Source organism: Notamacropus eugenii, chromosome 5 (assembly GCF_028372415.1).
Source record: "Notamacropus eugenii isolate mMacEug1 chromosome 5, mMacEug1.pri_v2, whole genome shotgun sequence".
Taxonomy (NCBI): domain Eukaryota; kingdom Metazoa; phylum Chordata; class Mammalia; order Diprotodontia; family Macropodidae; genus Notamacropus; species Notamacropus eugenii.
Window position 1 is genome coordinate 70,330,214 of NC_092876.1, and position 27,694 is coordinate 70,357,907.

General features: G+C 40.1%; 1 protein-coding gene across 1 annotated transcript in view; it reads right to left on the reverse strand.

The window, feature by feature from the left end:
* Positions 1-3,264: 3,264 nt before the first annotated feature.
* The window catches only part of SRSF4 (serine and arginine rich splicing factor 4), a 31,080-nt gene continuing 6,650 nt past the window's right edge, over positions 3,265-27,694 (reverse strand). Inside the window, exons 2-6 of the mRNA XM_072609616.1 lie at positions 12,723-12,865; positions 11,772-11,884; positions 8,073-8,287; positions 4,908-4,997; positions 3,265-4,670 (exon numbers count right to left, since the gene is read on the reverse strand). Coding sequence (XP_072465717.1) covers positions 3,914-4,670; positions 4,908-4,997; positions 8,073-8,287; positions 11,772-11,884; positions 12,723-12,865 — 1,318 coding nt within the window. The 3' untranslated portion in view covers positions 3,265-3,913. The remainder of the gene's footprint in view (positions 4,671-4,907; positions 4,998-8,072; positions 8,288-11,771; positions 11,885-12,722; positions 12,866-27,694) is intronic.

Here is a 27,694-nt window from a genome sequence, read left to right on the forward strand (position 1 = left end):
CTTCTTTAGAAGAGCTAGCACCAAGGTGCAGAAAGGCAATAATCCACCACTATCATATTTGGATAGAAATAGACTTTAAGGTTCAACTCTCTTAATGTAGATTCAGTGGATGGCTTTCTCATCTTTGAGTTGGTCTGCCAAGAGAAGCCACCTAGCTTATGGGGGTGAGTGCCCTGCGCTGATTAGAGGTCTTAGTTCTTGGTTCATACCTATTTCCTACTCTAATCCATTGGAATATTTTAGAATGTTAGCTGAGGGTGGGGCCTGTCTCGATTTTGTCTTGGCATTATTCTCAGCACCTAGCTGGCGCCTCTGAGGACCGGACTCTAAAGATTTTATGTTCACGTAACTCGCTGTTCATGCAGTGTCCTTCCAGGAATGCCCTGCCATCCTCTCAAAGCCTCTGCCTTTCGAAACCATATTCATCTCTCAAGGCTTCCATGATCCTCCTTACTGAAATATTTCTTTCTCCTGACCACTCATAGCACTATATCACGAGTAGATGTTTTTATGACTTCTTGTGTTAGGTATTAAGAAGATAGAAAATGTGACTAAGATAGAGTCCCTGCCCTTAAGTTTAGAGTTTAATAGTGGTGGGGGAGGGGAGAACAAGACACAAATACTGTTGTGATTTACAATTATCACATAAATGCATTAGTGTTATTAAAGTAATGTCTTAGGACTTACTCAAATGGGGGAATGATGTAGGACTTCCTGGAGGAGCTGGCATTTGGGTTGGGCTTTAATGAATGGTTAGGAATTCAATGGGGAGAACATTCCAGGCAGAGGGAACAGCCTTACCAAAAAAGCTAGAGTCTTTGAGACTGTGGCTTGGGAAGAAGTTACCCAGTTTATCTGAAACATTGGACAGTTTAGAGGCTACCTTCAGGCTGCAAAGATGGCATCAGACTATGGAGGGCCCCAAAATGCCAGGCAGGGGATTTGCAACTTTACTTGATGGGCAATGGTATTTTTGAGCACAGAAGTAATGATGACTGAATATTCATAAGAATTATTTTAATAATTAAAAGAAAGGATCAGAAAGGTGGAGGCAGAAAGCTCCTATGTAAAGCTATCTCAGAAGTTCAGGTGGGTGGCAATAGGAGACCCCTAGTAGGGCAAAGAGGAGGAAAGGAGGACAGAGAAAAATTACCAAGGTCATTGGGTATGAGAGGTGAGGGATGGAGAAGCCCTGAAGATATCCCCAAAGAGTTGAACATGGGAGACTAAGTGGCATGACCGTGGGCAGTTAAAAAGAGAAGCAGGACCAAGGGGCCAAGATGAGTAAGTTGCACCTTGGATATGTTAAGAGGCAGTGGCAAACTTAAAATAAATAAATAAAAAGAAAAAAAGTAGATGGAAGTGTATATAACTTATATAACATTAATATTTTTACATTACATATTTACTCTCACTTCGTGAGGTCTTCTGTAACAGATAAAACTGAGTAACTTTATCTGAAAGTAAATGCGTTTCATAACTATAGAATTCTCAATTTTGTATTAAAAATTTACTCCCACTACCTCCATTGAAATGATCAAGTGTCTTCTAACAAAGAAAACAAGTGACTATGTATGTATATATAAGATACACAGACATACACACAGGTACAAGCTTCATTCTGCACCCTAAAAATCCTTAAGCTCTCTGTAATGTCTGCTACTGTACAACACTTTTTCAAGGAGTTGGGGGTGTGGTAGGCAGCTGGATGAATTAGAAGGGTCAAAGATATGGAAAAAAAAAACGAGGGTGGAACATGGGTGGTGAGGGAGATGATGAGGTGCCCGCAAAGATTCCTGCTGGGGAGAAGGTCCTAGGAGGGTAATGACACTGAGAATGTCTGAGGAATGGAGGAGGAAATTAAGGGAAATTTATCACAGTGGAGTTCTTTTCCAGCCCCATGTCACATTACTCCCCTTCATGTACTTCTATGTGAAACTATTTTGAGATGTAGTGTGATAGTGGAAAGAGATCTGGAGCCAACAGCCTCAAACACCAGCCCTCCTGGATAGCTTCTGATACTGGGGAAACCATTTGACCTCAGTGTTTGCTTCCTCATCTACCAAATGAGGGAGGGGGTATTGAACTAGATCATGGGTTTCCCCCCACTTAATAGTATTTTATTTTTCCAATTACATGTAAAGACAGTTTTAGACATTCATTTTTATGACTTTGACTCCCCCATTTTTTTCTGTGCCCTCTCCACAAGACGAGCAATGTGATGTTACACATGTACAAACATGAGATCACAGGTTCTTAACCTGGGGTCAGTGAATTCTTTAAATCCTGTGGTTGAGTTGTCTGTTTTGCAGGCAGCAGGGACAGGCCAAGCAATGTAAATGTGCAAAGAATGAACTTGGGGGTGTGGTGGGGGAGAGGAGGAAGGGGAGTCAGGGATTACTTTGTTATTATAATGGCCTTGTAAAGATAAACGTCATAATCCAAGGGGGAGAACAATGGTGTACGGATGGTGGTGGTAGCGGGGATGGAAATGAAGGGCTGATCTGAGGGACACCCAAGGCAGAATTCATCTGACTGAATGTGGGGTGATCTGTGGTCCAGGGAGTCGTGCTGTCTCTGCATTACTTTAGGGATCATGCCACAGATGGGTTGTGTGACTGTGGGGAAGTTGTTTGACCTGAAATCCACGGTTCAATCCTGTTAAGAATTGACACGGTGACTCTAGCTTGCATTTTACAGATGAGAAAATCTATGGACTTTGGTTTTCTTCCTTTTCAAATGGAGATTTTGCATAAGGAGGCTCTGCAGAGACTGTGAATGTGAAAATGCTTTAAACATAAAGGCAGAAGGATCCAAGGACAGGGAACTGGGCTAGATATACCCCAATAATGATGTTCTGTGAACAATCACTTTGATTCCATCCCCAACCCCAGAAATCACTGCACTTTTTGAATCTTTCTTTTTACCTTTATTATTGCACTTATCACAGTATGTCTTGTAATGTAAAATAATTTGTGTACATGTCACCTCCTTGGCTAGATTATCAGCTGAGTAAGAGGAGGCAGATTATGCCCATTTTTCTTTGCCATCTGCTGCTTAGGACAGTAACTGTGTATATTTATTAGGGGCTTTACAAATGTGTAATGAACTGAAATGACACGAGAGTCATCTCAAGAAATTGTCATCATAATCAAGAAAAGGAGACGACTGAATCTGATGCTGGCCAGTGCTGTAGTGGGACGTATTGTGAGCCAGAAAGTGAGGCAAAGGGAGTCTTGTTTCCGGAAATGCAAAACAATCCAATTTTGTCAAGCAAAAATAGTCTTTATTCAAATTTAATGGAAACAGGGATCACTGTACTTTGCAAGATGGGGAAAAATAAAATTAAAAAAAAATCTTTTTTGTTTTTTTTTTTAATATAAAACAAGAGTATAGTCACAATACCAGAATATGGAACTCTACAGTGGATTTCCTATGGATTACTGCAGGAATCAGTTTTCTTGACTGTGCTATTCACAACTTTGTTAAAGTCCAAAAATATGAAACCAAAGTAGTATGAAACTTAAGACTTAGCACTTTCACTAAATGGCATACATCAAAGGTTATCAATCCAAGGGCAGAAATGGTTGAAGTCATCATACCTACCTATGTCATCATTCCAGCCTGCAAGCCAGCGGCACCAAGCTCCCTGTCTGTAAGGCCAGGCCTGAAGGTTGAGGCATTTGGGATGGTCTAATGAGGGCATCTTTCATTCGAGCAGAAAAGCCTGGCCCCAGAAGGCCTCACGGAGAGGGAGCGGGCACTAAGATTTCACAATTACAGACACACCATTGGGGGAATTAAAAATGTACAGCATTGACGTGGGTTCTACCTCAATCACTTGTGCTACAGCTACCCAACATGTACAAAAGACTCTTCTCTGGAGTTCCCTCCACCTGTGCTGGCAGCAACGTTAGGACCTCGAGCGGGATCTAGACCGAGACCTGGAAGGTGATCTGGAGGCAGATCTGGATTTGGACCGGGACCTGGTTTTTGAGGCTGATTTTGATCTGGAACGAGATTCTGACTGAATGTTTGGTTTTGATTGGGAGTTGGATCGGGACCTGGACTGGGCTTCCTGGCTCACCTGTGCATCCTCCCCTTCACCCCTGCCTTCTTTTGGGCCAGCCTCAAGCTTTGGGTGCTCCTTCCCCTTGGATGGGGAGCGGGATGGTGACCTGGACAGGGAGCGCTCCGCGCCCTCCCTGCTCTTCTTCCTGCTGCTGCTTGCCTTGCCCTCCCGCCTGCCGTGCCTCTTGCTCTTGGAACTCTTGCTGCGGCTACGGCTGCGACTGCGGCTCTCGTCTAGGCTCCTTTTCCTGCCTTTCCTCTTGTCTTTACTCTGGCTGCGGCTGCGGCTCCTGGCCTTGCCCGTGCTGGTCTCTTGGCTGCGGCTGCGGCTCCCCCTCCTCTCCTCCTTCTCTGCCCGCTCTCGGCTCCGGCTCCGGCTCTTATCCCGGCTGGCGCTGCGGCTCTTGGCTTTGCCATCCTCTTCGTTGTTCTGGATTTTCTCTTCTGTTTTGTCTTGACTTTTGCTCCGGCCCTTGTCTATGCTGCGGCTGCGGCTGCGGCTCTTGTCTTCCTTGCTTGGGCTCCGGCTCTTCTCCTTTTTGCCTCGACTGCGACTCTTGCTGCGGCTGCGGCTTTTGCTCCTGGAGCGGGAGCCAGACCTGGAAAGGGCGAGCATGAGTCATTAGGAACTGGACAACTCTGCCACAGAGGGGAATCATCATTTAAATATCAAAGGATGTGAACAATTTCAAGGGACATTTCAGGATCAGGCTAACTTCAGTGCAGAAAACCTCCCTTACCAAAGCCTGGGCTGGATGAGGGAAAACTGGCCCAAGAAAGGATGGGAAAGTCAGTAGCAAAAACCAGATGGGGCAGAGGCTCCTAAGGACACACACCTGGAGCGGGACCGACTCTTAGAATGACTGCTCTTGCTGCTGCCACTGCGACTTCGGCTCTTACGGGAATGTCTGCTTCGAGAGCGAGACCTGAGGAAGAAAAACCAAGTGTTGAGAGCGCTTTGTGGTGGGAATAATAACAGCCTCCTTGGTGGAGGGCCAATGAACCCGCCTGGAGACGGGCAGGAGGGAGTCAGATGCCTTCCCTCCACCCCAGAGGCCATAGCTTCTCTGTGCAGCTCCCTCCCTCCCGGAACCACTTTCAAAGCCTTGTGATAAAGGAGCGGCAGAATCTTCAGGACACCAGCATAGAAGCAACAGCACACTCTCAAGAATGAAATTTTAAGGATACGAAGAAAAACAATTTCCATGAGAAGGAAAAAGGGGGAGTGATTTAAAGAGAGGTGAGGACATACAGGAAACTCACCAATAAATTTAAAAATCTAACACAAAGAAAATGGAAAGACAGGCAACAAAGGACAGAAGTAAAAGCCTGACAGAGCTGTGTGATACTCATGATGTGCTGAGCACTTCCCACATACCGTCTCATTTGATCCTCACAACAACCTTCGGAGGCAGGTGCTATTATTATTACAGATAAGGAGGCTGAGGTAAACAGCGGTTAAGTGACTTGCCTAGGGTCGTACAGCTCATAAGTGTCTGAGGCTGGATTAGAACTCAAGTTTCCTGCCTCCAGGGTCATGGCTCTACCCACTGCATCACCTAGTTGCCTCTATTAGAGGAGTGTAAAGCTCATTAAACTAAGGAAAACAAAAAGTCTTTAAAATATTAGCTTTACTAGAGAAAAGGAAGATTAAAAAAAAAGTATAGGCCCACTGCTTGGAATGAACAAGACTCTGGTAACAAGCAAGCCCCTATTGCTACTCTTAATAAGCCTGACTCGGTGGGCCCAGGTGAGCCCTCTCTACCTCTCACCCCCAGGTGCTGCTGTCACTGCTGAGCCAGACTGCTGCCAAGAAAGGCAAGGGGAGATAATGAAGTCTGCCAGCAGGAGGCTAGTGAGCTCAACTTTCATTCCTGGCAAAATTCTTGAATATATAATCAAAGGGCAGACTAGTGAAGGGTTAGGAGTGATCAGAGAACTGTCATGTCAACATCTAGGACAGGCTAATCTCATTTCCTTTTCTGACAAATTCACTGAACTGAAAGTTAAGAATTCACTTAAGAGAGTTAAGAATTCACTTAAATTTTAGCAAAGAAATCTGGTAAAGTGTAGATAAGGCTGAGATGACAGATGGATTCAGAATTGGCTGAAAATACATACCAAAGTCATCAATACTTCAAAGTCAACTTGAAAGGTCTCCAGTGAAGTAACATGGCCATTAGGGTAGAATGCAGCAAAGGAAGAGTCCACAAAAAGGGGGTACTGACCCTGGGCAGACATGGCCTGGGAAACCCATGCTGACCTTCCACAGCATCTGTACCTGGCAGTATGCTGTTTGTATCAGAAAGAACTTTTAACAAGTCTGAAGACAACACAAAACTAGGAGACAGGTAATGCGCTGGGGGAAATGGTTAGAATTCATTCAAAAAGAACGTTTTGGGCTAGAACATTTGGCCAAATTTAATAAGTGAGGGGAAGAGAATCAGAAGAGAGTGCTGTCATGAGACCCCAGAGAAGAGATATGCAGAGGAATATCTATTAAGTGCTGCAGAGGTCAAGAAGGAAGAGGACTGAGAAAATGCCAATGAAATAATCCTCAGTAACTTTGGAGGAAAGTTTCCCTTCAATGATGAAGAGGGTTTAGATAAAGTGAAAAGAGAAGTGAAGGCACCTACTGTAGACAGCTTTTTCAAAGAAGAAGAGAGGAAAATAATTAATGGGGAAGATAGGGTCAAACAATTTTTTTTAAACAATGGCAGAGACATGAACACGTTTACAGGTAATAAACGGAGCTGCTAGACAGAGAGATTGTAGATAAAGGAGAAAACAGGGATGGTGGGGACACTACTGGAGAAGACAGGGGATGGGGATCAAAGGTACAAATGATGAGATATATGGAATGAACACTTTCTGTTGTCGTTCAGCTGTATCTGACTCATTGTGACCTTGTATGGGGCTTTCTTAGCAAAGATACTGGAATCGTTTGCCATTCCCTTCTCCAGCTTGCTGTACAGAGAATGAAACTGAGGAAAACAGGGCTAAGTGATTTGTCCAGGTTTGCACAGCTAGTATGTGAAGCTAGGTTTGAACTCAGGTCCTCCTGCCTCTGGGCTCAGCACTCTATTGCCTTAGCCTCTCACTCTCATGTGGAATGAATACAAGAATTTTTGAGGATGAGACAGAAGTGAAACTGGATGAGTGAAGGACAGTGGTCAGTGATGCCTCCAATAGCAAGAGGAAAGTTTTTGAGAGGAGAAGGTTTTTATGGGGAAAGAGAATGAGTTCTGTTTTGGACATGTTGAGTCTGAGGTGCCTGTGAGCCATCCAGTTTACAGTGACCAAGCACTGAAACTGTTGGTCAGCAAGAGGGGCAGCGGGGGAGGGAGGGAGAAGGAAAGGGAGAGGGAGAGAGAGCAAGCACATGCTCTGGAAGGAACTAGGTGGAAGTTATAAATACTCATAGTTCAGCTTGATGCAAAGAAACCTTGTTAACAACTGGAGCTCTCAAACAGTAAAGTGGGCTGCCTCAAGAGGTTATGTTCTGGTTCCTTCTCTTTGGAGAATTTTTAAAGCCAACTAGGGATGACCTTTTTCTGGAGTGAAAGAGAAGGGATTCTTTGATGTGTCGAGGTTAGATAAGATGATTTCTCAGTTCCTTTCTGAGCTAAAATTACATGATTCTTGGGGTACACAGGGGAGGTAGGTAACTGATAAATTCTAAGCCTACTGGGAAAGGCCCACATGGGGTACTAAAAGTCACCTAAACCTAGTAAAAAGTTGCTCAATTACGCTTTTCTCTACTTGTAATAAAAATATAAGATCAACAATCTTAAGATTTGAATAAGCACCTACATCTACACTATGTGAACAAAAGTTCAGTGTGACAGGTTTTTGGTTGGAGGTTATTAATATTCGTAATGAATGCCTTTTCTCTTTCAATTGGAAGAAAGACTGCTAAAGTTTATCCAATAGCAATAGAAGGGAGAGTATTTTGTGTCTGTGATCTTTATACAGGTCTTTAGCTACAGTAAAAAAGTTACCTTGAGTGACTCCGACTTCTAGAATAGGAACGTCGCCGCCGAGAGCCAGGTCTGTCTTCAACAAGTCTAATTTTTCTGCCATTAACTTCAGTTCCATCCAGCTTTTCAAGAGCTCTTTTCATGTCCGAATAGGACACAAATTCAATTACACCTTCATTTTTGCGTCCTTTGTGAGCATCTGCATACGTTACTTCTCCTGCTTGACGCATATAATCCTAAAGGGAAGAAAAAATTGTTCTGAATGGACAGATTAGGGGACCTCACACTAAAATGCAGAAAGCAGTCATTACATTAGGAAGTAGTAACTGGTTTATTTTTTTTAATCAAGACTTTTTTTAAAAAAACTCTGTAGGGAGTGAAGCTAAGTCTCTTAGAATTAAAAGCTCAGATATTAAATTGTACCTTTAGATAAAATCAATATGACTATTAAATTACTTTCTACATCTTACAGTAATAAATTCTAATATAGTGGTATGTAGAATTTTAAGAGCTGGAAGGAACACAGTCCAGTCCTCTACTGTCAAATTTACTTCAGCAATTTCATCATCATTATTCATCTGGAAATTCTAATCACTGATCCTCTCATCATTCTCATACATAAAAGTGAAGTCATATTGTCTAGTCTGCCTTCTTCAAAGAGTTGTTGTGAGGTCCAAATGAGACATCGATGAGAAGGGTTTTAAAAAAATTATCAAGTACCATAGCAATGAAACATTACTATTTAAAATAAATTTAAAAACTTGGGTAATACTAAGACGAACTTATCCTGTTTTCTCCATTTATCTACTCTTGAATTATTTGCTTACATACATATAGTCTCACTCAAGAGAATGGAAGCTCCTTGAGAGCAGGACCTGTCTTTCACTGTGGTCTTTGTATGGTCTGTGTCCTGCATGTAGTCATCTAGGAATCTCCCTGCCCCAGCTATGTCTTGGGCCCCTTTCTCTATAGCATTTCTCTTGATTTCTTTCCTTCCGTGGATTTAATTGTCTCTATGCTGATGATTCTCAGATCTACCTTTCAGCTCTCATCTCTCTGCTCACTCCCTGGCATCCCTGCTGCCCACTGGACTACTCAAACTGGATGTCCCATAGACATCTTAAACTCCACATGTCTCCAAGTGAACTCATGCTTTTCCCCCCTCTTCCTAACTTCTCTTTCACTGTGAAGGGCACCACCCCTCAGCCCCCAAGGCTCACAGCCATGGTGTCAACCTTGCCTGCTCACTGTCACAATGTCAATCTGTTGTCAAGTCCTGTGGATTCTGCCTTGGTGATCTCCTTCACGTGCCCCCTCTCTCTGACACTGCCACCACTGTGGGGAAGATGCTCAATCACTTCATCTCCACTACTAGTTGGTAGTAGCCTTCTAGTTGGTCTTCTTGCCTCCTGTCTTCCCTCAACCCCAGTCCATCCTTCCACTCAGCTGTGAAATAGATCTTCTAAAAATACAGTGCAGGTCTGACTATGTCTTCCTCATTTAACAGTGGCTCCCTATCACCTCCATATAGAAAATCTTAGGTGAGATTCAGAGCCATTTTTAGCCTGGGCCCTTGTTCTGTTATATACTTTTCACACCTTACTCCCTTCCATGTACTCTAGGATCTAGGGATACCGGCCATTCCTTGAAAAGATACTCCCATCTCCTGGCTCTGAACATTTTCATGGGTTATCCTCCATGCCCGGAATTCTCTCCCTCCTTGTGTCTACTGTCTTCTCTGACCTCCATCAAATACCAGCTAAACCCCACTTCTATAAGAAGCCCTTTCCACTCCCTTAATGCTAGCACCCTTCTTCCTCTTTTGATTACTTTCAATTTATACTGTACTACTTTCATATTTGCATGTTTTCCTTGCCTCCCTTGTCCCCCTTCCCTAGACTGTGAATTCTTTGAGAACAGGGACTTTTTTTGGTCATTCTTTGTAGCACGGTGCCTGGCACATAGCAGGTGCTTAAGAAATGTTTCTTGACTGAATAAATGGCTTAATTTTGCTGAATGAACTGAAGTAAGGGTAACTAAATTAACCTTCAGAAAATGTTTTTATTACTGGAAATTAAAGAAGAAATTCAAATTTTTAAACATATAAAAATGACAGAACCAACAAAAGACTACATTCTAATGGGAACTTAGCAAAATTTGTTAAGTTGTGGGTTTTCTCAGTGAAACATAGTTCTGACTTTTGGTCTTGCCCACTCCCAAACTCATGGAAAGGTCTCCCCAGCCCTGCGGTGCCTCCTGGAAAAGCTCTCTCCCTCATTTATCTCCCAGCACTTCATTCTCTTGTGCCTTCACTGCCTCTTACTTTCTGCTCTACTGAAGGGCAAGTCTCATCACCTAACTCAACCGTGAGCTCCTTTAGGGCAACAACTATCCCTCATTTATTTTTATTCCTGCACTATCATCTGGCACAGTAATAAAAACAATGAAGTGTTTGCAACAATCCTGTAAGATAGGACTATTATCCCCATTTTACAGGTGAAGAAACTGAGAATGAGAGAGAGGCTTACTAGGAGGGATACCAACGCAGACCTTCTTCACACCACGTGCAATGCTCTATATCCATTTTGCCACACTTCCTCTGTAGGTGCTTGGTGTTTGTTGATACCTTTTTTCTTAAGTTTTAACCCAAATTCAAAGAATAAGGGAATGATTTCTTTACTGTGTTCAATTAATCTGACAAGATTCATTTCCCGTGATGTCCCAAATAAATGTCTACTATGCTGACACCCTTCAGCCAAGTATACTGGATTGTGGGTCAGGAAGTGTGGTGTCTGAACCTGACCTGCCATTAACAAATGAAGGTCTCCTACTGTATCTAGTTAAGAATAGTTTCAAAAAGTAAGGTATGATCAATTCAGAGCTTTAGATATTAAGGTTAAAGGCTCTAAAATTCTTTTAGCCAAACATTTCAGGAATATAGGTAAAACTTGCAAAAGCTGGGAGAAATATCTACTTTTGCCAAATGATTATTGACCTGCAAATGAATATTGACCTGATCCATAGATCAGCTCCTAAATAGTACATTTCACAGGGTAAAAGATACTATCTATCCCTCTGGATCTTGAAGCTTAACTCTAAGAAGCAGAGGGTAGCTTTACTCTGAAAAGAAATACATCAACACCTTATTTGTCACTAAATAGGAACTGAATACAATGTCTTGAAAGACTACTGAAAGTGGAAGGTTAATGGAGTTCCAAAGGGTTTTCATTTTTAGGGTGAACATGGGTGTGAGGATGGTATTAATGCTGTGACCTTAAAAGTCTTTGTACTTGTACATATCCTTTCATTAGAGAAATCTCAAAGGCTCTCAAGTAATACCAATAAACTTACTATTTAATCTCTCAGGGTGCCCTTGGCAACTTTCTCAAACTCTAAGTTGTAGCTAATCTGTTGATCTACAATCCATGATGGCAATTTCTATACCAAGAGACTTCCTATGATGATAAAGTCCTTTGACTTTATCTGGACAAATGCAAGCCTGCCTAAACAATCACAATGAATCCTACCATATTAATGTTCGGTTGACTTCCATCCCTTGAAACTGGATGGTCAATGATTCTCTAAGCTGACAACCATGCCTAACGATTGCTTCTTCACTGGGGGCAGCACATCTCCAATAGTTGCCTCCTCTCCTAAGCCCTGATTCCTGCTCATCCCCACCCCTCCCAGACTGTCACAGAGTATTCATGGTTCTCAAACCTTTAAATCTTGCCAACTGCAGCGGCTGGACAGATTTTCCACAATCAATCTGTACTCTGTACGAGTTGGAGGACCATATTTATCTCTTCCACTTCTTCTATAACCATATCCACCTTTGGGAGGTTCAAGCAGATACCAATACTTCAGTTGTAGAATAGGAAAAAATGGCTTAGTAGATATCTCATATAAAATAGTAGCATACAGATTTATCCTTACTCCCACCCAGTTACAAATTATATGTTTTTCTTAAAAAAGCAGCCACAGATATAAACACTAAAATTAACTTTAATGTACTTAATAATAATATATGAATGCATTCACTAACGAGCTTAAAATTAACATGCAAATTTTACAAAAACTCAGACATAGCATTCAAATGATTAAAACCAGTTTATTGATATTACTTACATTGATTGAGGATTGTGAGTAAGTGATATGAACAAAGATTTTCAGGTAACTAGTTCAGTTTAATCTCATCTGTGTCTAACCCATGAGATCTTCACCACCCATATCTAACAGGAATAGGTTTTGGTTGTCACAGGGCTTCCTTTTTTGGGTCAGCCAAGGGTTACAATGGTCAAAGAGCCTCATGGAAAGGCATCACAGGGTTAGCCAATGGAACAGGCAGTCATCTTAGCCTCAAAGGAGTCTTTTATTTAAAACACTGAGGTCTTTGTCAAGTCTATGTTAAACAATCACATTACAAAAAACATTCAAAACATTTATAAAATATTAACACAAAATATTCCACTTATTTAAATAAGAATCAAAATTAAACTGAAACATTTGCAAAGACACGCTCAAATTTCCAAATCTAGGTTTGCTTTAAAATGTTATAAATTATTCATAAATAACTTAAATATTATAACAATTTAACAATAACATTAAATAATTTAATTTTTAGCAACAAAATTGAATAAATAACTGATACAAATGCATAGTAATGCTTACTGCGTCCAGAACCATAACTGCCGTCTCGACGAGGACCCCGGGCATGCTCAACAATTACTCGCTCACCACAGAGGTCTTTGCCATTCAATTCATAAACAGCATCATCTGCATCACGGAGGTCATCAAATTCAACAAAACCATACCTGAAAGAGAGGTCAGAATCACAATTGGGGTGGGGGAATTGGGGATCACACTGACATACAACTTCACAGTTATCAAAGAAAAACAACAAAGCTTCATGCTCTAGTAGAAGTGCAAACTAAAGGTCAGTTAGGGTCACCTATACTATTAAGCAAGGAAACACCATGCCCCAAAAACTGCAAAAAAAGGTTGGTGTTTTCTCAAAGGATAGAGAGATATGGACCAGAAAATTACACAAGAAAACCTAGTTGAGGATTAGAACATGGAAGGGCTCTGCTTGCAGGTTGCTTCCCACCTTTTCCTTGCAATAGTTACATCTACTTCCTAAACAAAGGTTATATTCAAGTCCTCAGAAACATGGGGAGGGTGGGAGTGAGAAGTCCTTCCATAAGGTATACCTTCATGCAAGGCCAGACGGGATAGATTTTCAAGAAATCGTAAGCTTCATCTTCAATTCCAAAGTAAAAATATGGGGTACCCATCAGACCTAAATTCAGACATTATCTGAAATTTAACATTATGTTCTGGGGTGTTTACCTAAAAAAAACCCATGAGTAACTTATACTGTGTACCAGGGAACTCATACAATCTTTAAAATCTATGCTTTTCCCCCACTAAAGAAAAAAATGAAAAAGCTTGATTAAAAAAGTAACACATGAGATAACTTATCTGGAAATTCCCAGTAAACATCTATAAAATTTTGTAAGAGACAGCATGGTGTAATGAAAGATGCACAAGAGACCTGTGAATTGAGAGCTCTAGGTTCAGACATTTATTTGCCAGATGTATGCCCTGGTCAAGTCGCTTAAAACTCTGCACCTCAGTTTTCTTATCTGCAAAATAGTGATAATACCTGCACTGGCCACCTCACAAGGGTATTAGAAAAGTGTTTTACCAAACTCTAAAGAGCACAGAAATTTGAGCTTATTTTCTCTATACAATTCTTTGTGGGATTATGAGTTCTATTTCCTTAGTATTTTAAATAAGAATTTTAGATTGGCTGGTATTCTTTTAAAAACTCATGCAATTATTTAGGCTTCTCTCTGGGAGCCCTGTTGGAAGTCTTCTAGTGAAAAGGTTGGTCACACACTCACATACACACACACACACGCACGCATTCACACCACACACAAAATAAAAAAGTGAACCAAAAACCACTAAATGTATGTTAGATAAGTGCAAATTTATGCAAATTTAAATGCACAAAACTCAAGTATTTAAAAAACTAATACATTTCAGGTATGCTTTACTATTCAGAATCATGCTACCATTGCTAGAGTGGCCTTTAATCTCACAATTTGAAGCTACTGATTTTAATAATCACATTAAATGGAAAAGAAAGCAACAAAATTAGTTCTGCTGGATTGTGACACTAAAATAGCTATGTGATATTTTATATCTAGAAGTAGCCTAGAATGGTAGAGAGAGCCCTAGACTTCCAAGTCTGGAGCTTCAGCTGTCACAGGATGTGGAGCACTGGGCAAGTAATTGAACCTCTCTAAGCCTCCATATCTTCACTGATAAAGTGGGGATAATATTCTATGCTTTGCCTATTTCAGAGAACTGTGATATGAACCACAATTCTTGGCACACCGAAGGCACTTAAATGCTTGCTGCTTGATTCTGCAGTGCCTTCAAGCCAGAATAACATAATTGAATTGCTTTTAAATAACCTCTTCCTGTGAATTTTATGCAGCTTTTAAAAACAAAACATCTTGGTTGTCCCTTTAAAAGGTGCTAAATTTGCTGATTTCCCCTCTTTATTAAATATTTCAAAAGTCCTTCAAGTTGATGGCTCTATTAACTATACTAGAATACAGTGTAGCTATATAATGTCAGATTTTTTTCAATGTACTGAGTGGTTTGCTGATTTATTTTCTCTTCTCTCTGTTTTTTAAATTCTTTGTTGTAAGGGATGGCTCTCTTGGAGGGACACAGGCATAACTTGCTTATGTAAAAACAAAAGATAATAATTATCTATTAAGTTAAAAAAAAAAAGTATAGCTATCAAATGCTGGAATATCCCTTGTACATAACTTACAGAAGTGTAAACTTCCTTGAAGTTCATTTATCTCCAACTATATTTTAAAAATGTAACGGCTGCTCCTGATATTCACAGCTTGTGAACCCCTTAAAGCAGGGCTTCTTAACCTTTTCTGTATAATGGACTACTCATGGGCAGTCTGGTGGAGTCTATGGACTCATTCTTAGAACAGTTTCTTTAAACATGTAAAATAATGTAGGATTACAAAGTAAACCAAATGCATTCAGACAGTTACCAAAATATTAAAACAAAACAATTCATGGACCCCAGGTTAAGAACCTCTGCCTTAAAGCAGTGCTTCACAAATCCTGTCTATCACTGTTGAAAAGACTAGTGCATGTGACTACTTAACTATTCAATCGCTATGCTCTTTGAAGATTGTGGCAAACAGAAGAGGTACAATAAGACAGAGGACAAATGTCCTGTTGAAAGTGTGTGTGTGAGAAAGAGTGAGATAGTGAGAGAGTGAGAGAGAGTGAGAGAGTGAGAGAGTGTGAGAGAGAGAGAGAGAGAGAGAGAGAGAGAGAGAGAGAGAGAGAGAGAGGAAAGTTTGCAAATCATAGGTCAGTGAGCTTGATTTTGATTCCTGGCAAGCTTCTAGAATAAATTACTAAAGAAATTGTTAATGAATGCCTAGAAAGAAAATGGTGATAACAGTATGGCTTCATTAAGAACAGGTCATGCCAAGCTAATCTTATTTCCATTTTTTTTTTGACAGGACCAATAGAATAACAAATCAGGGCAATGCTGTAAATTTCAGTTACTTAGATTTTAGCAAAGAATCTCATGCTATTCTTGTAGATAAGATGGAGAAAGGTAAGCGACATAAAATTAGGTAGATGTGGATCTGTTTGAATGGGCAGCCCCTCATTCATATTTCAATGTCAGCTTGGGATGGTTCTCCTGTGAAATGTCCCAGGCAATTGTGCCTATGTTGTTAACTATTTTAATCAGTAACTTAATGGCATATCAAACTTGTCAATAGCAAAGGTAGAAGGAATAACTAAACATGAGATGTCAAAGTTATGATTTAAATAGGCTAGAACACTGAACCTCATCTAATGAGATAAAATTTAATAATAATCAGCAAATTCTTACACTTAAGAAGGGAGGTGCGGCTTGATAGCAATTATGTTTGATACCCTATTTTAGGAAGGGCACTGATAAAACTACAGTTTGTTCAGAGAAAAGTAACCAGGATGAAGAAATATGATTACTCCATGAGGACTGGCTGAGGGAACTGGAGGTGTTTGGCTTGGTAAAGAGAAGACTGGAGGGAGTAGGGGTGAGGAACATGAGAGATCCCTCCAAAACCTGGCTCCAGGGATTAGAATGAGGAACAATCCAAATGCAATGGGGTAAAGATTAGAAAGAGGCAAACTTTGGCTTGAATAAGAGAAAAACTTCCTACCAAATAAGAGCTGCCTTGATATGGTACGGGCTACCTTGGGAGGCAGAAGATTCTTGCGTTTCTGGAAGCCTTTAAGCCAAGACTGAATGACGGCTGGTTGGCTACATATGAGTCTTCATATGAGCTCAACTAGGAGGGCTCTAAGGCCTTTTCCAATTCAGAAATCCTATAATTCTGTGTCTCTTAAGAGGACAGGAACATTCTGCTGCATTTGACAAAGCAAGTTATGTTTAGTATACAGTTACCACAATGAAATGTGATTAAGTCACTTAATTAAAATCTATGAAAATTTACCAACATTAATTACCAGCTTCCATGAATCCTCAGTTATCATCTCAGTCATTTCCATTAAAATTATAGGTATAACCCTGCTTCCCCTGTATGACTTTGAGTCATATAATACCATTATCTCTGGAGAATTAAAATAGTGAGTTACTCAAAGGGCAATGGAAAGGTGCATGGAATATATGACTTGGCTGTAAAATATTCCCAGTGAAGAACTATATGGGACAAGTGGCATAAAGGATATTGCCAGAAAGACTGATGACCTGAAAAGAATGTGGGTTAGTTACAGTATCTGGTGCAAGGCATAAACTGGTGGAAATAAGAGCCCGAATCCTCCATGGCTCAGTATACAATGTCAGAGATCTAAAGGAAGACAGACCCCAGGTTCACAAAGGCCCCTGTGGTGAATCTATCAGATGATGTGAACAAGAGTCACACCAGATGAGAAGGCAAGAGTGGTCTAGAGGATCTCTGTTCCTGGAGGGGCTGCCCATATTGATGAGATCATAGTCTTGAAGTTTCAGTGCCCTATTACTACCTTCTATTAGATTTCATGTATGATAATGTATTTTACATACATAAATATATAAACAGTCTGTTTTCTCATTTGCTCATTACGACTTGTCGCTGATTATCACAAGATGATATCACAATATTATCTAGCACTGGGTGCCAGCTTGGACTGACAGTAGCTATACTCTCTCTGACTGTCAGAGTGGTGCTTTCAGCACTTCTAAATGATTAACAATTCTGTGCAGGAGAATTTAACACCATGATTCGTCCAAATGGGAGCTAGCAGAACGTATATGTTGTAAGCATTAAAAAAGAAGACTTCCTGCTACTTTCCTGGACTAAACTATATAGTGTGCCGTCACTAGAGAGGCCTTTAAGCTTTCAAGTCCAATCCTCTCATTTTACAGATGAACAAACTGAGGTCTACAGATGCTGCTTGCCCAAGGCTGGAGTTGGAACTGGAACTTGAAATCCAGTTTTCTACTTCCAGGCTAGCATATTTTCCATTACATCATGCTGCCTTTCCCTCTGACTTGCAAATTAAAAACTATCTCATTAGAACATTACCTTGAATCACACACACTAGGGAAAACCCCCAGCAGATTCTTTTTCAAACTAGTTATCATGGAGTTAAGGGCTACTGTAAGTATGGCCCAAAGTTATAATATATAAGCAACAAACTATACTAATTCTTAAAAAAATCTGATGCTTTAATCACATCTAGACTGCAATGCATTTTCTACAACTACTGATCATCTTGTGTATGTCATCCCAATTCTCCTAAAGAAAACCTAACAGAACTATGAATGGCCTTTTCTGAAAAGCAAATGATAATCTGGCAAATAGAATATTTAGGTTTCTTCAATACTTCTAGGATCTGGGATTTTAATCAGTGTATCTTTTTATCAGTGTATCATCTCAACAAATCACAAGACCTTTGTACTTCAGTACCTGGTGTTTGAAGGTTATAGTGGCTGACTGTGTGGAGGTTCTTCAAACTTAGTTGAGTAGGGCTTTAAACAAGAGACCTATAGTTTGTCATCAGATCCATCCTTGAAGCTTTTCCAGTGTGGTAGGTATGTGCTCTGTTAATATGGCCAGTGTTACCTCCATGTCATGATGAATTTTCCAATTAGGACTTTAAAAGACACATGTTAGCAGCAATATCTCTTATGAAGAAAAGTACTCTTATGGAGTGGAAAAGAACACTGGACCAGAAGTTAAAAAAATTGACTTCAAATCCTATCTCTGCCATTTACTAACTGGGACGCTGAGAAAATCACATTTCTTTGAGTCTCAGTTTCTTAAGATATAAAAATTGAGAGCAAAACTTCTATTACTTTCCTCACAAGGTCTGGTTGTGGGAATCAAATGAGGCAGTGATTCATATAAAATGCTACATACATGTTATCTGTTATGATGATGACAGATGAACATGGTTTCTGAATTTGCCTCCTTTTCATTTTCTAGAGACTGCTGACAGTGGGCCCCTTAATGTTCAGATATGAATTTAACTTTGTTGTTGTTAGGCAAAAGCCCAGTCAGAAGCCCCCAACCCTAAAAGTCTGTGTCACCTATGCTGATGTCAGCATTTCACTTGTGACTTGACTCAGGTGTCAAGATTTCATTCAGGCTTAATTTAATACATGCAGGTTCAGCTATATTTTAAAAATACTAATAAAAACAGAGGTGGAAGCTAATCTGAGAGACTTCTTCCTTGAATCCCTATATTTTGGAGTTAGAAAGACTGAAATTTGAATCCTCTGATATTTATTTTATTTCCTACGTTATTATGGGCAAGTCACTTACCTTCTCTGTGTAAAATGGGGATAAGAGTAACCATCTCCAAGGGTTGGCATAAGACATAAATGAGGTGTCCCAAAAGTCTTGGGGCAACTTTGAGGTTATTAAAGCTAAAAATTACACCAAAACTTTTGGGACACCTCCTTAAGGTTTAATACCTGAATAACCTTAGTGAAGTTTTAAGCTATGAAGGCTTAAGAGCTATTAAAAAAAACTACACTAAGACTTTTGGGACATCTCATTTACATGTTTTTACAGGCTTTAAAGTGTTAATAGTATTATCATTGCTAGCTCGCACAATGAAGTGCCTGCTTTGATACTATTACAGGGACTAGTTTAATTTGACTGCTTCAGTTTATTTAGTAAACTTGCAAAAGTTGTTTCTGTGCTTATATGGATAGCTTTTAGAAGAAGAAACACTTTAATTAATTTAAGTAGAACCTATACATTTACAAAATAGGATAGGAAGGCTTCTTAGAACTCTTTTGCTCTGATGACAAAAGAGAAAAAACCAAATGCAAAAAGCCTTTTAAAAACTTGCCTGCACAGGACTCTACATGCTATATACTTTATACACCACCAACTCTGAAATATATTAGTTTCTTTTCAAACAGGAAGGTGGTATTTAAAATCTTAAAGGTTTAAATTTGAATGAAAAGTTCACCATGATATGTTTTTAGCTGCTTACCTCAAAGGTCTTAAAAAAAAGTTTCTTGGAGCAGAAAATACTTTAACAATCCTAGCATTGTCCTTTAGGGTCCAGAGAATGGGGTCTTCCAGGTAACCCTGATACTAGAGACTCTTGCCCCAGTTTAAACTGAACTTAACATGTTCTGGGCTGTCAAACTCTAGGGATAATGGTAAATAAATAGTATGGAAGCCCATTTCTCTTTCATTACCTGTTCTCTTATTTTCCAGGAATCAGAGAACCTACTATGCTCTCCTTTTGAATTCTGAGATATAGTGGAGAAGAGAAAAAAGGGATTTAATCTTAAGAATTGTTTGGTGTTTAAATTAGAACAGAGAGCCTGAGGACAGACACACACACATACAAAAAAAAATTCAAAAGAAACATCTGGTATCCCCTATGAATACCTTCCATAATAAACAATCCAAACTGGAACTTTCTTTAATCTACCTGCAGACAATGAATCTCTTCTGTTCTCTAAGAACAAAAGTCAATCCTCTTTCCATTTAGAAGGGGGAGTAGGATGCAGGAAAATCATGGCTCTAAGACAAACTGAAACTCTACTAAGAGAGGAGGTGTCTTATACTCCTCTTCCCCAAACCTTTCAGAATGGACAGAGAGCACGGCTTCACTGCTGAATGTGGGCAGTATGATCTAGTGGAGATAGCACTAAGTGGATAGGCAGATCAGGGTTCCAATCTGGTTACCCTTCTTCCCAGCTGTACGACAAGCCATATAAACAGTTAAAAGGGCCCTCAGAGGTCATCTCGTCTACCACCTAACTAAACAGAAATCTATGTTCTCATATAGCCTCTGCCTGAAGATCTCCAGTGAAGGGTAATCTGTTACCTCTCAAGGCAGCCAATTACTATCTAAACCACCTAATCTGTAAAATGGAAGTTCTATTTCAATGGAATGCTTCACACGGTTGTTATGAGGAAAGCACTTTGTAAGTCATAAAGCATTACCTAAATTTGGGTTATTATTTTCAACTGGATAAAAATGGTTTGTCTTCAAAGACTCTGCAACTATCCTGTCACAAATATATTTTGGAAAATTTGGATAAGAAAGGGGATATCCAGAGCCACTACTGATAGCCTCCTAGAAATGTTCAGTATCATGGCTCTTAACTATGGCATCTGTAAAACTAAAGATGGACATTTTGGAACTGATAGTTTTCCTTTCTGGACCTCAACCTTATTATGACTTTGCCAATGTTTCATAACTCTCTCACTGAGCTTTTTACGCATTTTTTTTTCCTCTCAGCTAGAATGATGAAGCACTGGCATTAGAATGATTCAGAAAAAATAAAAATAAAAAAACAACAAACCAAAGTACTCCAAAGGCTTACAGTAAACCTAACACTATTTAACTAAGTTATTATTGCTTAGTAGGCTTTTTCTGATCCCAAATGTCTTCATTTCAAAGCTGTAAATCAATGGGACTTGTCCTTTTTTCCTTGTATGCAAAAAACACTACTTGAAGAACATGATACAGAGGTTCTCTCACCCCTTCCAGAACGTCTTAGGGTCATCTGTGCCCTCCAAACATCTTCACGGGACCAGGGAGGCTGGAGGCAAGTCCTGTCTGGAAAACGATGAGCATGACTTACTCTGGGGTATGCTGATCAGTGGCCTAAAATAGTATGCTTTACTGCCATGTGCCTAATGGATGCTCAATAGCATTCTAAGTGATGGTGCCTGCATGGAAGAGAAACAAAGTAAAACACCACCATCTTCCTCTGGACTTATGTTGTTCAGAGGCACCCACTATTATCTCTCTCAAATGAGATCATGTGTTAAAGAACTTTGCAGATTGTAAAGTTCTTTTAAAAACACAAATTCTAAGAGCTCTGGACTCAGTGAGGAGCAGACTTGGTTGTGAGTCCTAGCTCTGCCACTGGGTGAAGTTGGGTAAGTCACTTAACCATTCTGGACCTCAGTTTCCTCATCTATGAAACTCCACCCCCCACCCCAACAAACTAGTGACTATCACCACCCTCAAAATGGAGTTTCAAAAGTTGAGATTTTCCTTTTAATAGTGGCTCTCAAAATGGGATGCATCTTCTTGCATAGCTGGTCTCTCCTTCCTTTGCCCTGAATCTAAAAGCACATCAATGTAATGTGCTGTTCTGTTTATATGGCCATGACACTCCTGAATCACTGGAATAAGAATGTGAGTTTTAATTTCCCCTCCCTGTAGATGTGAGGGATGGGTTGTATTCTCCCCCATTTATCCTTGTCATGCCAACAGGGTCGGCCAAGATTGGGAATGTCATCTGGGGCCAGAGAGTTTTCTTTAATCCATGTGAAGTCAACTCATAGAGGGACTGAACACCTAATTTTGGTCTTATTCACACACTATTCTAACCACCAAGATAATCAGGCTCAAAATTTAAGCTGGGATAAAAGGCAGAGGCCTTGTATCTACTTACTATGTGGCAAAAAAAGGCAGTAAGTGACAGAGGAAAGGAATTATATCCTCTCACAGTACCCAGTGCTGAACCTATACTCCAGAATATTCTGACCCTGCTGCTTGAAAAATAGCTGGGGGAAATGGCTAACATGATAGCCAGAATCATTCATGCTCCCTAATAAAAAGTGATAATGGGAAAAGTCCTGGAACAAGTTTCACTTTTGTCACCATTGGTTGAGTTGTCCAGGAGAGATCAGAACAAAAAAAGAAAAATAGAAAAAAAGGGCAGGGGATGAGAATTCTGCAAAGTAGCTTGTCTAGGCCTTGACATGATAAAGTACTAAAGACTAGCAAGCCCTCAAAGGAGAGTCAGTCATTCTGCCACATGAACGGTTTTGGGTGGGCAGTGTTGCTGTGAATGGTGGAATGGCACATGAACAGCTCCAACCTGATTTCACTATAGAGTTGATCACAATTCAGTTTCCATGACTTCTCTTTAATCCAATCCACCCTACATCATGAAGCAGATCATTCAGACTCTTTCCATCCAGAGAAGTGAAGTCACCAAGATCCCCTTGCTTACTGAGAAGTACCACCTTGGTTGTGAAGAACATCTGTTACTGAATTTTCTTTCCAAAGTCTCTGTGAAGTAATAATGTAATAATGATATCTTATACTTGCAGAGTGCTTTACAGTTTTCAAAGTATTTGCATATGCATTTATTTGATTCTCACAAACACCTGGTGAGATAGGCAAGGCAGGGATTAGGACTACCCCTTTACAGATGAAGAAACAAGCTCCAACAAGCTGGGACTTGTCTAAGGTCACACTCCTTAGAGACAGTGAGCAGATCTTGACTCCAGCTCAGGCTCCTGACTCCTACCCTAGTTTTTACTTCACTGCCTTCCAGAAAACTTGAGAAGACTTACCCAGGGTCACCCAGGAAAAGACTTCAGGCCCAGTCTAATTAATATTCTAGCCACTACTGCCAAATGTCAGCTCTCTGACCTTAAAAGCTTTCTGCCTCAGTCTAACAGCTATTCAATCTGGTGCTGAATCCAGAGGTCTCCCACTTCTGGTTATGGCTTCTAGCCTAGGATTCATCTTCTCCCACCTTTCAAAGCAAAAGCCTACCCCCTGATTTGTCACCCATCGACTATACCCAAGGGGCCTCTTCACTCCAGATAATGAATAACAATGGCACTATTCTACTGCATCACTTATGCTTATAACTTTTAAGCAGTCTTAGCTCTTTTCTTTGTAGTTCTGATACTAAGTAGGTTGTAGCTCCTGATTTAGTCTTCTAAAATATCCCCAAGTTTTGCCCACTGTCCCCACTGTCAAGGCTTTACCACCTTAATTTGAAATTACTATAAAAGTCTTTCTACCTGGAAACCCGTTTCTTGTTTCTGTCAAACACAAATTATTTCATATACAGAAGCAAAACATTTTTTCCCCCAAGCACTATTTTGGTTATATAATTCTATTGCCCAGAAGGCTACAGCGGAACCCCCAAGTCCTTTCTTTATATCATTCTCTACAGCAGGGGGACTCTACCCACTTGATGTGGCAAATCATATCCTTTTTCAGAAATCTCCTTTTAAGGAATTAAGCTTTCTTCAGAAACCTGTAAACTGCTATCAATCACTTCAACAAGTTCCCTTAGCACTTGTCAGTAACCGACTAGGTCAAAGGATTTAGAACAGGATAGAAACATATAATGTTATTTAGCCTAACTTCCTCATTTTTACAGGCAGACAACAGGTTGAGAAGTTAAGTGATTTGTTTGAGGTCATCTGAGTAGTAAGATGTAGAACTTAGTTTTAAACCCAAATCCTCTGATTCCAAAATTGGTGCTTTTTTACACTATATTGATCATGTACATGGTGATACTTCTGTTGCTTTCTCGTTTGTTAAGCTTTTACTTTATGCATTTCCCCTCTACTTTATTACAGAACTGGGAGTTGTGTAAATTCTCAGAGGGCAGGGATTATGTCTTCCACAGTGCCCAGTCTTCAAACTGATGAGGGATGGAGGCCTAATTTGATGATAATATGACTGTTAGGGTGGACAAGACAAAATTCTTTTAGAGGAAGTACACCTGTCTTCTTTGGCAGTACTTAAACAGAGACTGAATGTGTACAAGAACAGATGGCTTTCATATTTCAAGTTATAGGGGTTGGAGTTGATTGTCTTTCATTCTGTTTCCAGGGGAAAAAAAAATCTGTCCTGGGGTAGGAACAAAGATCTGGGTATGTGGAAGCAGTCCCATATCGAGGCATACACAGCTGGGTGACTGTCACCTTGTCCTATTTTTTTTCAAAGGTAATAAAAACCTGAGTAGAATGGTTCGGGGAAACAGAGGTTTATTCCTGGGAATTTTCATTCTGAAGACCTCACAGAACCTAAAATGAACCAATGGAGGCTGATGTTAAACTTAATTCCCTAGGTTTGCATTTGGACTTAGGAAGGGGAGGGAATAAGCATTTCTACAGCACCTACTATGTTCTGTGCACAGCATTTAAATGCTTTTAACAAATCTCATTTGATCCTCATAACAACCTTGTAAAATGGGTGCTGCTGTTATCCCCATTTATAGAGTTGAGGAAACTGAGGCATACAGTGGTTACGTGACTTGCCCAGGGTCACACAGCTAGTGTCCGAGATTTTAACTGAGGTCTTCCTGACTCCAGGCCAAGCACTCTCTATCTACTGTGCCACCAGCTGCCTCTAATGATTCAGGGCTGAGTGTGAATGACATTGCCAAATGGAATGTGAATGACACGCTGATTGTAATCACCACAATAAAAGGATGAGGAGGGTGACAAAAAAGATCTATGTAAATGGAGGAGGTGGATCAGAAGAAAGAGGGGAATGAGGTATATGAATTTTAAAATCTTACAATGGACAAGATGATACCTACAGTGTTCACAGTATGGTAATTTTTAAATTCTGAGTTTGAGCTAGATAATATAGAAGCATATGATTTTTAGACCATCATCAAAGGCATGTATGACATGATCAAAGGAGGTGGGCTATTCATGTAATGAGATGGCCTCATGGCCATATTGTCACCCCAGAGATATGAAAAGAACTATATGAAGGCTTTCATTGCAGTGGGATGGAGAGGCTTATCTTGTGTAAACGCTGGCACACAAACTGATGCACTTCATGTACTGACACTCAACATTAAACTGTGATTATGGCTAAATGATAAGTATCAGAAGCAAATGACTAAATTTGTACTTGTGTCAGTTACGAGATTGAAGACTCCTTCAAATATTTAAGTAAAACAGAGGCATCATTAACACCACTAACCTAAATAATATGAATGGATCTAGAGTTAGAAAACAGGGCTTGGACATCTAATCAAATGGCTTGTCTTTTACAAAGGAGCAAGTCTTTTTTCTAGCAGGAATTTTTTGTGATACCCTCTATTGGTGTTGCATTAAATGCAGTGCCTTTCCTTCCATTCACTGTAGATGATCTTTCCACCCTGCAATGCCAAGTGGATAGAGAGGAATTACAATGCACCAAACAAATCTGAGTGCAAAAAAACTCAATGTATTGACTGAAATTTTGCCAATGAGACAATTATGGCACAGAGGTAAAAATCCTGGATTTAGAATTGGAGGACCTGGGTTTGAATTCTACTGCTGCTCCTTTTCACATGTGTGATGGTGGCTAAGTGATCTGATCTCTCTGTATTCACTGCCAGAATAATAAACTAATCAAGAAAAATGCAGTGGTGAATGAATAAAACAATAAAATCCCATATTGCAGCTATAGAGCTGCCATTTTGCCACAAGATCAGATAACTCTTTCCTCCATTCTTTCCAAGCAAAATATGGCAAAGACTTCACTTCATGACTGAACTTGGGGTATAAAAAGTATAATCTAGGGTTTCACGAGTGTCAAAGGGTCAGGATCACATACCACTTTAAAAAAACTAGGTATGAGGATATTTGAACATCAAAGAGAGATTTTGAATAGATTATAGTCAAAACTAGTCTCATGATGTCAGTCTCATTTTGTGGGTGCGTGCTCTCATTTACTGTTTAACTGTTGTCTCTGTGTCTGAAGTCACTTTACTGCTCTGAGCCTCAGTTTCTCCCTCTGTAAAATACGAATAATAAACTTCTACTGCCTACACTTCAGAGAGCTATTGTGACCAAGGGGCTTTGTAAACCATACAGCACTACAGGAACAGAAGTTATTATAATGATGATGATAATGATGTACTTTTACTGGGTTATTCACTATGCCTTTACCCAAGCCCTGGTTCTATTTTTAGCCCATAAAGCAATTCTCTTCTCAAGTCATTGTACTCACTACTCTCACTTTAACTCCAATCGTGTGAAATATGAATAACAAATATTAACCTAGGTGATTATACTTCTCTGTCAATACTAAAACTATTACTGTGGTTTGTATAAGTTGGAATCAAACCTGTTTCCCTCCATGGAATAAGCAGTCTTCAAGGATTTAGGGGAAGAGGGAGCGGTGTTTGGGAAAAACATGTCCACATCTGTGTCCATTTCAATTTACTGACACTTAATAACATTAAATTGAGCTTAAAGGTAAATGAGACAGAAGGTGTCATAAGAAAAGGGACTGAATATTCCCTGATGTCATAATGAAGTTCATGCAAACTTCATTAGAAATTAAAAACAATTCCCCAAACACAAGACTTGGAAGGCTTAAAAAAACACACTACTTTGTAATAATAAAAAACACCCCCCCCCCCAAATGATTAGGACTAGCAAATGAATTAAAACACCTAAATGGCCCAACTTCCTCACTCCAGCAAGAGCTTTCTCTTATCAGTACTACCTGTCACCAGCACCGAAAATGTAAATTAGTTTATATTCAACACAAAAACAAGAATGACATGCCAGGCTATGGAGATCCTATGGAGGAGCCCATGTTTGGTCCCTCACCTTCAGGACCCTTTATGACTGGATGATTCTGGGAATTGATACTGGGACATCAAGCATTTTATGTCTTACTCTTGTTGGTGTAAATCCTACCCAGGTCAGCCACAACAAAATCATTACCATCTTACAGCTCTTCAGAGAATGGTGTGATGAGCACTTCTGGTCTCAGTCCAGGGTCAACATCATAAAAATCACCGTCTCACTTGGCAGTTACTGGTCCCCTTGCTGGCAGTCTCAGCAGAGAGACCAAAGACTGAATGGGCTGTGGAACCTGAACTACCCTCTCACTCTTAGAGGCAGCCCCTGAAGGTTAGGGCTGAGCCACCCTGGAAAGGTGTGAGTGAGGGAAGCTTTGACTGCCACTGCCCATGCTGTACCTGGTCTGTGAATAAATAGGTCTTCAGTCTCCAGGGCTGTCAATGACTCATTTTGTAACCTTGGGCAAGCCACTTAACCTCTCTGTGCCTCAGTTTCCCCATCTGTAAAAAATAGGGACAACACTTGTTTGTAAAGCACTTTGATATCCTCAGTTGAAAAAAAATCATACAAATGCATGCTATTATAAAAAAAAAATTCCAACGATTTTACCTTACAAATATACAAAATACCACCACCACCACCATCAGTATCACCTTGGCTGTTCAGAGCACCTTTCTTCTGAGGAGCTCAAAGTACTGTCTATATGTTATCTCAATCTTCTGCTGTGGTTACCTGGAGGTATCCCATAATACTGGA